This window comes from Danio rerio, chromosome 17, assembly GCF_052040795.2.
Source record: "Danio rerio strain M-AB ecotype USA chromosome 17, GRCz13ab, whole genome shotgun sequence".
In the NCBI taxonomy this organism is placed as follows: Eukaryota; Metazoa; Chordata; class Actinopteri; order Cypriniformes; family Danionidae; genus Danio; species Danio rerio.
In genome coordinates this window covers 48606282-48620219 of record NC_141037.1, presented here as the reverse complement: position 1 = coordinate 48620219, position 13938 = coordinate 48606282, and the positions used below count along the sequence as shown (strand labels likewise).

General features: G+C 38.8%; 1 protein-coding gene across 1 annotated transcript in view; it reads left to right on the top strand.

The window, feature by feature from the left end:
• The first annotated feature begins 328 nt into the window (after nucleotides 1-328).
• jmjd1ca (jumonji domain containing 1Ca) overlaps nucleotides 329-13938 on the top strand; it is a 139940-nt gene continuing 126330 nt past the window's right edge. Inside the window, exon 1 of the mRNA XM_087291008.1 lies at nucleotides 329-705. Coding sequence (XP_087147134.1) covers nucleotides 565-705 — 141 coding nt within the window. The 5' untranslated portion in view covers nucleotides 329-564. The remainder of the gene's footprint in view (nucleotides 706-13938) is intronic.

Sequence of the window (13938 nt, the reverse complement as noted above, 5' to 3'; positions counted from 1 at the left end):
TGATTAAGAATAATTAAATTATAATAACATGTTGAATGAGACACTCCAGTTTCTGATAAAATAATTAAATCAAATTCAACTGTAGTTTTAAAGTGTGATTCAGAAGTTCAGAATATATGAATCCAGACGAGGGACTACTTTCTCTGCAGTTTGCAGCAGTGCTTCCAAAAGAGGAGTGAACTCAAGTCTGGCGGACGGACAAGTGTTTTCTCTGCGGTCTGATAGTCCTGTATGCTTTCACTGGGGCGGATGAATACCACGTGTGAGTGAGTGAGAGAGCGAGAGTGAGAGAGAGAATGTGTGTGTGGTGTGAGTGAGAGAGCGAGCTAGAGAGAGAGAGCCATAATGACTGTTACTACTCCTAGTGTAAATCAGTTTCTCGGCGCACAGAGCCACTAGCGCTCGCCAGAGGACGCATGCAGGGAATTTAAACCCCCTGTACTCAAAACACACCACAATATTCATTTAATCGCCGTAATTTAATAATGTGTCAACACCTCAGGCCATAGTTGCAGGAAGTTTGCGTGTTGTCGGTGGACATTTTTCGCACTTTTTTGCGGGACTATGGCGGTGGAGCTGCCGGGGAAGCGCTGCCTGTGCGCGAGCGGCTCTGGAGATCGTCTGCTGGAGCCCGCGGGGATCTCGCACTGGGGCTGGAGAGCCGGAGTCATCCGAGCGGCCGCTGCAGACTGCCCTGCGCTCACGGTAATACAAGAGAAAAGCTCATTATTTAGTTAGACACGCTTGTTTGTTTGTGTGTTCTCCAGTTTAAATAACTTCTACAAATAGCATTTGACATGTTTGCCAGAGCAAAGTTTGACGGAGCTGCTGATATGACAGCGAAAGTTGATTGTTTTGTTTCTGTCAGTTGTTTTAGTCAACAAACATTCATGCGGCTTTTACTATGAAGGCTGGGCGTGTTACTATGATAGAGTGGGGGAAAACACAACTGTGTGTGTGTGTGTGTGTGTGTGTGTGTGTGTGTGTAAGTGCGTGTGTGTGTGTGGTCATGGCTCAGCGGGATTCACTCAGACTAATCAGCTGTTGTGAGACAGTTTACTGCACTGCCGCTGTAGCGCCTAATGACTCCATCACTCCACCACAGCACTCAAACCGTCATCACGACGTGTTTTACACACACACACACACACACACACACACACACACACACACACACACACACACACACACACACACACACACACACACACCTTCTCTTTATCTTTATTATAGACTGATATTTACTTCAAACGGATTTGGAGAAAGATGGGATACACTTTACAGTCTAGCATTACTGTAATAACCAATGAACAACGCTAGTTATGTGGATGCAATTGCACTTAAACCGTCAGGTACATGATTGTAACGATAATGTGCGTTACTTGCATTTGTAACTACACTGAAAAATATTTAAAGATAATACCTTGGATTTGCTAAATGTTTTTTTTAAGTTAATTGGTTGTAAACAATTAATTTGGGTTTAATTTCAACAAACAAATTAATTTTTAACATTACTAAATTTAATTAGTTTAAATTCAGCAAATATAAATTGTTTGTGACAATTTTGCAGCATTTCTTTTAGTATGCATATCCATATTCATATATTATTAGTGTGTGACGAATATATAATGCAGTGACTCAAACAAAGATATAATACACTAAGTTACTAACCATGTATATTTTTACAGCATATCTATATACAAACCCATGTCACACATATAGATCCTACATCTAATTACTTTTTGTGGTTACATCTATAATTAGGCTCTTGAACTTTACTCTTACCTCTTGATCCAGCTTTAAGCTTTCCACGAAACTTGTTTGTAACCCTAACCACACTGCAAAAAAAAAAGTTTTTCTTACTTAGATTTTTTTTGTCTTGTTTCTAGTCTTAATATCTTAATATTCTTAAATCAAAAAGCATTTTCTAGACAAGCAAAACTCGTTGTCTTCATTTAAGAAATAATATTAAATAATACGGCAGTAAAGGCAGAGTTTTTCTTTAAAACAAAGCAAAATAATCTGCCAATAGGGTAAGATTAATAAACTGTTTTTTTTTCTTTTGACATTAGATTATTTTGCTCACCCCATTGGCAGATTATTTTGATTGTTTTAAGGAAAATTTTTTTATATCGCCATATTATTTCTTAAATTAAAACAATGTGTTTTGTTTGTCTAGAAAATGCTTCTTGATTTAAGAGTTTTTAAGATATTTGGACTAGAAACAAGGCAAAACATCTAATTAAGAAAAGCATGTTTTGCAGTGCATATCTCCCTGTCAATGTATACAAAGATAAGATGCATAATTTTTGGTGTCTGCATCAAGTTACATTTATAAAAGTGTATTCATAAACACATGTAAAACATTAGTTATCATACTGAATGACATTTTAGCGGGCGCCTTCTTTCGAATCAAAGTTGTATTATACTTATTTTTGTGTTAGTTCACAGTAAATTACAGCTTTTATTTCTTTAGTCGTACCTTTTTTTAATTAAGTCTTATAAATGCTATATAATTATGGTTATATGCCAGTCCATCTAATGCACCTAACAAATGAAAACTTATACATTCATTCATTTTCTTTCAGCTTAGTCCCTTATTTATCAGGGGTCGCCACAGTGGAATGAACCGCCAACTTCCAACCGCCGCTAACCACTAGACCATCGTGTTGCCCAATAAGCAATTTTTAGTCACACATTTAAGAGCTGAAAAAAATATATATTTTGGTAATTATATGTAGTAATAAGGTTTCATAGGTGATGCAATGTATAAAATATGCTGGATAAGTTGGTGGTTCATTCCGCTGTGTCAACCCTTGATTAATAAAGGGACTAAGTGGGAAGAAAACAAAGAAATGAATGAAATTCCTGATTAATTATTCCACAAATCTATCATAAACGCCTTGGATATTCATTAGCCGTGGAATCACTACATTTAGCAAATGCATGTTGACTCCAGTAAAGCCAGTATACGGTTCATTAGACTGAAGCTTCACACGCAGGCACCCTGTGTGTACTGCAGTAGGCATATTTGCATTTTTACAACCGTGAAGCTAATTATGAGGGTCAAAGGCGCACTTTCCTCCTACACTAGTGCTCAGTGAAAGAGCAGATCTCCCTCTGAGGAGCACACACTGCGTAACTGAAGTTGTGGCGGTGTGTTTCATTGACATTTTACCTGTAAATGAATGGTACATGTGCTGGGGTGCAAAAAAGAGAGCAGAAATATGTTGATTTTTTTTAATGTGGAATCATTGCCCAGTTTTAGCAATGTCGCCTCACAGCAAGAAGGTCTGTGTGTGTTAGAGTGTGTATATTAGTACTGGGTTGCAGCTGGAAGGGCATCCGCTTTGTTTAAAATATGCTGGAATAGTGGCGGTTCATTCCGCTGTGGTGACCCCTGATGAATAAAGGGACTTAGTTGAAAAGAAAATGAATGAATGAATAAAATTGTCCGTAGTGTATGTGTGTGAATGAGTGTGCATCCGCTGTGTAAAACATATGCTGGAATACCTGGCGGTTCATTCCGCTGTGGCGACCCCTGATGGTTAAAATGGCCAAAGGAGAATAATTGAATGAATGAATAATGAGCAGCATGATGTTTGTGTGTGTGCGTGACTGTGTTTTATTCAATGTATTCAGTGTTTTTGTGCAATGATAGTTTGGTCCTGCAGCTGCTGTCATATGCTCCCAGCTGTGAGTGTGTGTGTGTTTGTGTGTGTGTGTGGAGAGAGAGAGAGAAAGAGAGTGTGTGACTGGTTATTACAGTACTGGCGTTGTTGCTCAGATCATATGTGGTATGATTGGTTGGCAGAGGCTTGCATCCGTGTGCATGCATAATCACATTCATTTACTCAGCACAGGTGTGGGACTGCTATATCTGTGATTGTACAGCTGTGTGTGTTTGTGTGCCTGCTGTATATTTGTGTATATGCCTGCCTGTGTCTTTGTGTATTTGTGTGTGTGTGTGTGTGTGTGTGTGTGTGTGTGTGCATATCTATGTGTGTGTGTGTGTGTGTGAGTGAGAGTGCATCAGTATGTGTCAGTGTGCGCATTTCTGTGTGTGTGTATGTGCCTGGGTGTGTGTGTGTGTGTGTTTGCATTTGAGTTTGTGTGTCTGTGTGTATATGTATGTGTGTGATAGTGCATCCGTGTGTATTGTCTGTGTGTGTGTCTGTGTATGTACGCGTGTGTGTGTCTGCATGTAAATGTATGTGTCTGACTGTCGTGTGTCTCGTCTCTGTGTGAGAGTGAAAGAGAGTGCGTGTGTGTGAGTCTGTCTGTATGTATGTATGTGTGTGCGTGAATAAGGGAGAGAGAGTTTGTGTTTGTCTCTGTATGTGTGTGTGTGAGTATGTGTGTGTGTGAGAGAGAGAGAAAGTGCATCTGTGTGTGTTTGCGGGTCTCTTTGTGTGCCTGCTTATGTGTGTGTGTTTGTGTGTATGTGTCTGCATGTGTTTGTGTTTGTGTGTGTCTCTGTATGTATATTTGTGTGTGTGAGAGATTGTGTCTTTCTATGTGTGTGTGTGTGTGTGTGAGAGAGAGAGATTGTGTCTGCGTGTGTGTGTCTTTCTGTGTGTGTGTGTGTATGTTTGTCCCTGTATGTGTGTCTGTGTGTGTCTGTGTGTGTGTGTGAGAGAGAGATAGAGAGAGAGAGAGATTGCGTCTGTGTGTGTGTGTAAGAGAGATTGTGTCTGTCTCTATGTGTGTGTGTGTGTGTGTGTGTGTGTGTGTGTGTGTGTGTGTGTGTGTGTGTGTGTGTGTGTGTGTGAGAGAGAGAGAGAGAGAGATAGACGATGTGTGTTTGTGTGTGCCTGCTTATGTGTGTGTCTGTGTGTATGTGTCTGTGTTTGTGTCTGCATGTGTGTGTGTCTGCTAGTGTGTATGTGCATGTGTGTGTGTGCATGCATTTGTCTGTGTGTGTCTCTCTGTATGTATGTCTGTATATGTGTGTGTGTGTGTGTGTGTGTGTGTGTGTGTGTGTGTGTGTGTGTGTGTGTGTGTGTGTGTGTGTGTGTGTGTGTGTGAGAGAGAGTGAAAGTGCAGTGTTTATGGGTCTCTGTATGTTTCTGACTGTGTGTTTATCTGTGTATGTGTCTGTGTGTGTCTGCAATGTGTGTGTGCGTGTGTGTGAGAGTGTGATTATATCTGTGTGTCTGCTAGTGTGTGAGTGTGTGCATGTGTGTGTGACTGTGTTTGTGAATGAATGTTTGTGTGTGTTCATGGTGGGTCTCTGTGCTCTGGGTCTGTGTGTTTGTGTATCTGTATGTGTTTGTGTAAATGACAGTGTGTGTGTGTGTGTTTGTTCATGGGTCTGTGTGTTTGTGTATCTGTATGTGTTTGTGTATATTACAGTGTGTGTTTGTGTGTGTTTGTGTGTGTGTGTGTTTATGGGTCTGTGTGTTTGTGTATCTGTATGTGTTTGTGTATATGACAGTGTGTGTTTTCATGGGTCTGTGTGTTTGTGTATCTGTATGTGTTTGTGTATATGTCAGTGTGTGTGTGTGTGTGTTTTCATGGGTCTGTGTGTTTGTGTATCTCTATGTGTTTGTGTATATGACAGTGTGTGTGTGTGTGTGTGTGTGTGTGTGTGTTTTCATGGGTCTGTGTGTTTGTGTATCTGTATGTGTATATGACAGTGTGTGTGTGTGTGTGTTTTCATGGGTCTGTGTGTTTGTGTATCTGTATGTGTTTGTGTATATGTCAGTGTGTGTGTGTGTGTGTGTGTGTGTGTGTGTTTTCATGGGTCTGTGTGTTTGTGTATCTGTATGTGTTTGTGTATATGTCAGTGTGTGTGTGTGTGTGTGTGTGTGTGTGTGTGTGTGTGTGTGTTTTCATGGGTCTGTGTGTTTGTGTATCTTTATGTGTTTGTGTATATGTCAGTGTGTGTGTGTGTGTGTTCATGGGTTTGTGTGTTTATGGGTCTATGTGTTTGTGTATCTGTATGTGTTTGTGTATATGACAGTGTGTGTGTGTGTTCATGGGTCTGTGTGTTTGTGTATATGTATGTGTTTGTGTATATGTCAGTCTGTGTGTGCATCAGTGTGGGTTTGTGTGTCCGTGTTTGTCTTTTTGTGTCTATCTGTGTATGTGTCTGCATGTGTGTGCATCTATCTGCTTGTATGTCTGTATGTATGTCTCTGTGTGTGTTTGTCTATGGGTTTTTGTGTCTGCATGTGTGTACATGTAAGAGTGTGTATATATCAGTGTATGTATGTGTCAGTGACAGTGTCTGTCTGTGTGTATTTGTCTGTCTGTTTGTATGTGTGCCTGTTTGTTTGTCTGTATTTCTGTGTGCGTGTATATGGATGTGTGTGTGTGTGTGTGTGTGTCCGGATGTTTGTCTAAGTGTAAACTAGCAGGATTTTCCCTGTCTGAGAGCTCTGTGGCCCTCTGTGAGGTCAATTATTCTAGACTTTATCATTATTAAGTTGCAGTGAAGCTTCATTTGGATCATGTCCTCGGTTTATTTCTGCTATGAAGAAACTCTCCAGTGTTCTGCTCTTATTTTTAATGCTGGTTGGGAATATACAGCTCCGCTTGTTTATCAGAACAGCTGTCGGCCTCTTCTCCTGGTGTATTTATGTGTTTCATGAGCATGTGCTGCTTGTGTGTGTGTGTCTGTTAGTGCATGTTTGTCTTTCGGGACTCGTGTCTTTTACACCATTGGCTAGACGACGTCCCCGTGGCAACATCGGCTTAGCTGTGTGATTGACAGCTTCCCTGGGTTACAACCTCCTGCCGTGTTAGTGGGCAAACACACACACACACACACACATACACACACACCTCCTAATGCTACTCATCTCCTTTTTAACCAGTAGATTTACTCTGCTGTGTTCTCATGGGTTTAAAGCTTGAGTACATCTAGATAGTAGATAGCTTAAGATCCATTGTTTATAGTTTTACGAATTAGTAGCCATGATATAGGGCCTCAATGGTAAACCATTCATTCATTCATTTTCCTTCGGCTTAGTCTTTATTCATTAGGGGTCGCCACAGTGGAATGAACCGCTAACTTATCCAGCATATGTTTAACCATACATGTCAACATTGGGATGTGAAAATAGGGCATATTAATTATTAGATGTTATTATTACATGTACATGTCTGTTCAAACATGCACCCAAAACCCAGAGTGTCCACTTTCGCTCCGCTTCAAATCGCATGTGCAGAATCCGTTTGGAAAACTGTCTGTTTATCACTATAGAGCACGTCTGATAGTCAGGCATCGCTATATGACTGTTTTGAGGATTGCATAGGAGGGTTGACGATGCCTGTAATGGAAATGAAGGGAATCCCGCTGTTTTTATATTTATTTCAGTGTTTTCATGCTTAAACAAAATAAAAGTCAGAAGAGATTCACATTAAAGAGCGAGGAGCGTCCCCTGGTGGTTTTGCAGTATGGGTAGCATATAGGAAGGATCGACTATTAATTGTTTATTGCCACCTTTTATAGAAAGATTGAAAATACAAGAGAAATACGGGAAAATACCTTTACGGGATGATGGCAGGATAGAATTGTAAAATACAGGAGAATCCTGGGAAAAACGGGAGAAATGACAGGTGTTTTACACAGCGGATGCGCTTCAAGCCGCAACCCAGTACTCGAAAACACCCATACACTCTCATTCACACTCATTCACTCTGGCCAGTTTAGTTTATTCAATTCACCTAAAGCGCATGTCTTTGGCCTGTGGGGGAAACTGGAGCACCATGAGAAAACCCATGCAAACATGGGAGAACAGGCAAACTTCACACAGAAATACCAACTGGTCTAGCAGGGACTCAAACCAGTGACCTTCTTACTGTGAGGTGACAGTGCTGCCCACAGATTAATCATGTTGCCCTAAATTCTGAATTATGCAAAATAAAAGTTAACAGCTCTGAATCCAAGGTAAATATTAATCAAATTTTTGTATAATTATTAAAACAGTTTATGTTTGTGTAACTGAGTAGGCCGGTTAAGCCAGTAATGAAAATTCATAACTTAAATAGCCTCAGGTTCCAAACCTGTGGAGAAACCTCAAAAGGCTCTGGCACACTCAGAATATGGAGTCAATCTAGGGCCGTATATACTCGCAAAATCAAAGAAAGTTTTACAAACAAAAAAGAAAGTATTTAGCAAAAAAAAAAAAAAGAATAAATAAATGCAAATCTCAAAAATCAAAAGCAAAAAACAAAGCAATAATGTATTTTTTAGCAATAAAAATGAAATTTGCAATGATATATATGCAATTAAAAAAACAAAACTAAAGATTTGCAAAACTTTTTTATAGCATTACAATGCTCATTTTGATTTGCTCTTTAGTCAACCGTGAGTTTCTGCGCATTTCACTTTGTGGCCCAGATTTGACAAAGGGGTGAAGTCAAAAGAATTTATGGCAGTAAAGGCAATCCTATAAAAAATGTTTTGCAAATATAGTTTTTTTGCACTGCTTGATTTTTATTTGCAGTTCTTTTTTTTTTTTAGCAAATTTCTTTTTTATTCCTCAAAACCTGATTTTCTTTTTGCAGTTCTTTATTTTTTTAAATCTTTTTTTTCAAAAAAAAAAATTTTTTTTGGAGCTTAGCATTTATTTATTTATTTTTGATCAATACTTTAATTGTTTTTGCAAAATTTTATTTAATTTTGCAAGTATATGGCCTTAGATTGACTCCATCGAAAAATATATATCATTTTTGCGGGCGAGAAGAAACTTAACATCTTAAAAAGACAGTTTAGGCAACATTTCAAGTCATTTACTCCCTCTTCATTTGTTCAAAACCTATTTTGGGTGTATTCCTCTGTTGAACACAAAAGAAGATATTAAGAAAAATACTGGGACACATTATTGACTTCAAAACTATTTTCTTTTTTTTTGCTATAGAAGTCATGCTTCATTCACAATAGCAGCGACTTTGTAGCTGCCGGTCGCTCTGGGAGGTGATAGAAACCGTTTTGGCCGTTCCCACCTTGAGGTTGCATAGGTAACGTTTATGGTGTTATTTAAAGAGAGCGAATGAGTTTATTTGCTGCCGAAAGTAAACATTGTTCAGTAGTGGTGTAACAGATCACAAATCTCATGGTTTGGATCACACTATGGTTTTTTTAGTCATGGATTGGACCTTTTTTTTCAGATCAGCCAAAAAGGGGAGAAGACAAATGTAATTTGCTGTCTATTTATTACAAAAGCAGTACTGCAAGACACTTTTAGTTTTAATAAAAAGAACTTAGAAGCTGTAATTTTATTAAAAATAAAAATGAAGAAATAATCGGCTGAATAAAAATACATTGTAAAATATTCAGTACCGTGAAAAAGTCACTGTTACTGCTACTGTTGCTCATCACTCTTATTGTAGAAATCTGACACTATAATTTGTACAACAATATTTATTTTTTTGTCTCATTTTTAATAAATGATTCAGTTATTCACTCATTAAACTTTGTTTCATTGCTAGATGAATCATTTTTGCAGCATTATTCAGTGGCATATTTTGATACCTGGTTGTCACTACCTGTTGGTTAAATAATGTAATTGTGGGTTGTGATCAGTACGAATCTCTGATCATCCGTGATCCGTTACACCCTCATTGTTCAGAGAAAACACTAAATATAAGTGGAATCAGTATACAAAATGCTTAATTACAAAGATGACCAAGAAAAAAAGTGTGTCCTCTGTGGCTAATTATCTGCTGCAAAAGCAGGTCTGTGTTGGTCTCAAGCACAGAGAAGTCAACCAGCCTCTATGGGAGCTGAGAGAGGATCACGTGAGCTCTACTGGTGCTCCTACTGGCTGTCCCTCAAGAAAGTCGCTCTTTATTTGCAGAAAGTTAAAGAATATTCAACTTTATTGCATCAATCGATAACAGTCGATGTCTCTCGTGTAGATGGAAGTCGCCGGAAGTGGCTTACTCTCCATTAAAATGAATGATTGCTTGCCGCTTTGCTGCTGAGTTGCTTGTAGTTTAAACGCAGCATCAGCCAGCATTCATCAGAATATCTTCTTTTATGTTCAATAGAGTAAAGAAACTTAAAATGGTTTAAAACCATATGAGGTGAAATAAACTATAAATTTTTGTGTGAACTACCCTTTTAAGATTCAGACAGAAGTACTAATAAGATCCTGGTGAATGAACTCTGGTCTTCCGGTAATCTTTTAATGTATTCTGAATGGCACAAGAGCAATAAGTCTAGTTTATGTTCACTACTGTTATAAAACACCCGCCCACACACTCGTCATGCCCCAGATCCAGTTTCTGTTGGTCGATCCTCCTGGTGTTTCAAATGACGTGTAAATCATTATAATCATAGCACAGTCAGATCTTGGCTGTTCTTTATTCTTATCAAAACATCATGCAATGCCAGTTTGTGAGGGTTATCTCAAGGTCTACATAGCGTGGGATTTTTTCTGTTTGGGTTTGTTTGCAAACACCTGTTGTAAATAAACTTTTCTGTTATGGTTTACTAAAGTTTAGTGAATCCACAAGGCAAAAAAGCAGCCCAAAAGCCGCATCTGTATACTGTTTACATGTGATGTTTTTTGCTCCCTTCCTGAATTATGCTTGTTGTTTTCTTGTAGATTGAGAGATTTTGAATTAGATTTTTTATGTTATAAAGTTAAGTGGCTCAGTGGTTAACACTGTCGCCTCACAGCAAGAAGGTTGCTGGTTCGAGTCCTGGCTAGGCCAGTTGTCATTGTCATGGAGTTTGCATGTTCTCCTCGTGTTGCAGTGGGTTTCTTCCGTTTGCTCTGGTTTTCCCCACAAGTCCAGAGTACCCGCGGGGCCTTAAAAGCATTGAAAAAGTCTTAAATTTGATAATCTCAAATTAAGGCCTAGCCTTGAATTTGGTATACAAAGTCTTGGATTTTGTTACAAAGGTCTTTTTTTATATAATTTTATAATTTATATAATTTTATTTATATATTTTTTGCCTTTCCTAGGATTAAAGTTCATACCATAACAAAATTAACTGTTACTAATGTAGGCTAATTAAAAAAATTAATGCAGCGTAACGTTGAATCTTGCAGTCCACGTCATAGCAGAAAGTGCGTCGCCGTAGCTTACTATGGCGAGGGAGGCGAGCGCGAGTATTTACAACGCTCTGACTACTTAAAAACGCAGAAACTGTGCTCAATTTCACTGCCTGTGTGTTTTCTGGACAAGTGTCTTTTACTGACGCTTACAGCAGAAGCTCCTATTCCACTGCAATTGAGAGAATGAAAGTAAACTCTCTCTCTCTCACTGTGACCTGCTGGCGTGACTTTTCCTCTCCTCTCGGCTGTTACAGTGATACTTCTGGATAGAGGTCTGCATTGGGACCCAACCAGATTTTTTCCGGCGTTTGAATACATTTCCGAATAAAGCATGGGAATGGTTGGTAAATCGAGGGTAACTGAACCGAACCGTGAGACCAGTGTAGGTTCACAAATCTAATTTCTACATTAGAAGCATTGCCACCACAGCCAAGCAACATCATATCTTATTGTGGCTCAACACCAACTCTACGACAAACGCGTTGAGAAAAAGCCACAAACAGAAGTTGACAGGACTTAAGAGTGTGGGCGAAAAAATTGCTGCCAAGGCAGCAGAGCTGCGAAGGCTATAGTGTTCTAGACAATGTTTATATTTATTTGTTTATTAAAAATCAAATGTGTGTTACGCTGTTGCATATGTATTAAACATAACTGCCAATTTAAATAAACTGTTTTATTTAATTCAAGTAGTCACTTGTATATAATTATTTTCTAGGCTTCAAAATTTATACAGATTTTTACATTTTCCCTTCATACTTCTGTTGGAATGGGTACGAAGTTGACATTGAATTTCATTTAAAATGTAATTAAAAAGCTCCTAAAAAGCCTTGAATTTCATTTGGAGAATCCCGAGAGTACCCTGAAGTCCAAAGACATGCACTATAGGTGAACTGGAAAAACAAAATTGACTGTAGTGTTTAATTGGGTGCGTGAATGTAAGGGTCTACTCACACTATGCCATCCGTACCGTGACCAGGCCTGTTTCCCAGATCGTTTGAGAAGTGTGAGTGCGTTGAATCGGGCTCAAGCACGGTTCACTTGGCCGGCCCTGGCCCGGTTGGAAGAGGTGTGCCTGAGCGCGGTTCACTTGGGCTTTTCATGGTATGCTTGTGTGTGAGTGCAAAACGCGCCAAAGCCCGAAACTGAAAGCGAGATGTGACTTTTAAGGGGCTGTTTCATATGGATTTATTAATCATTCTTACTGTTCAGTGAACGCAAACTGCCGTAGTTTATTAAAGACGAGAACTCCTCACAGCACGACAGCTGCGCGCCTTCAGCAGACCTCCTCATTCCTGCAGAACGAGAGCTTTATGAATGTTTATGAGCGCCAAAAGTGGCGGATCTGTTCGGCGAAATATCTGACTGCGTGTCACCGCATCCCTAAGGACTGTTTGGCGAAACATTTGACTGCATGTCACTGCATATCAAACGACTAAAACGATATAACTAAAGAAATCTCCACTGTGCTGCTGAGTGAGAGAGCGCTTCTCACTGAACAGTGCAGCAGCGATGACGTAAGCGTGCCGAGGCCTGTTTGTGGTGTGAGCGTGGGCCGTCAAGGGGAGACGGGAGGGGGGAAAAGCGTGCTTTGGCCCGGTTCGAGGCAACTGTACCTAGTGTGAGTACGGCCTGAGAGTGTATGGGTGTTTCCTAATTCTGAATTGTGGCTGGAAGGGCATCCGCTGCGTAAAAACATGCTGTAATAGTTGGTAGTTCATTCCACTGTGGCGACCCCTAATAAATAAGGAAAATGAATGTATGTTCAATTTTGTATGCAATTAGTCACGATTAATCGTTAAACAGCATTAGTTTTAACAATGAAGCCTTTTATAATCTGTATGACAGCCTATTATGTTACATTTTAATTACAGATATTTGAGTAAAACAGTTTCTAAAATGACTTGTGTGACATGGGATAACAAGAGATAGTGTAACTATTTTATGAAAACTATAATCTAATAAAATTATAAAGATATAAATTAAATTTAGATATGTAAGTTCACTTCTCGCCTAAATATAACCATTATAAGCAGAACGTAATGAAATGTACAAACTAGAACTACATCTTCACTGTAAGTATGAAACTTGATTGGTTTCTTATTAAAGCTACAAAAGTCCTTCTGGTCGAGAGCAGCTCCAACTTAGGGTTTCACTTTTGCCGTTTCATTCTCAACCCTATGAAACCCTATCTTACACCCGGCAAAATAAGGTGCAAAGCATATATGACATGATTTGTTTCTGTTTTCATACCAGCTCGACCCTAATTTTCATGTTTTGTGCCATGTTGTTTAAATAGCAAATCAATGTGCACCACTTTGTGGACTTATGTGTGTTGAGACATAGAAAGGAGTCTTGAAGGGAGGGACTGGAACTGAAATAGACTGCGCCATTGGCCAACTAAAAGGTGGTCCAAAGTCCAGCGCAGAGCATGTTAATTATGCGCCTATGCAGGTCCAATGCGCTTACATGTTACTTAATATACACATAGGATGTGCAGCAATACACAAATATCTTTACATATGACAAATAAAAGATTACAATGTTACAAAAATTATTATTTTCTACATAAATATAAAAACACTACCTCCATGCCTTCTTCATGTTAGTTTAAAAAAAAAAGTTTATTCATGACAATTTGCATTTGTATAATGTTATTATTATCAGTAGTATTATATATTGTATGCATATTTAAATTTGTTTTAATAAAAAAAAGCTTAGATTTTTCCACCTGTGTTTATAGGGCATAGCAATAGGACGTGTGTTTGGAGATAAGTTTTTGACCACACTTCGTTATTGTTTTTTATTTATTCATTTGCTGGAAACTAGACATGAATTTAGGAACAGCTTTGAAACAAATCTTTGCGCTTAACAAAGGAACTTAAATATGTAGGCTAATGAGTGGAGTGCGTACAACACCGAT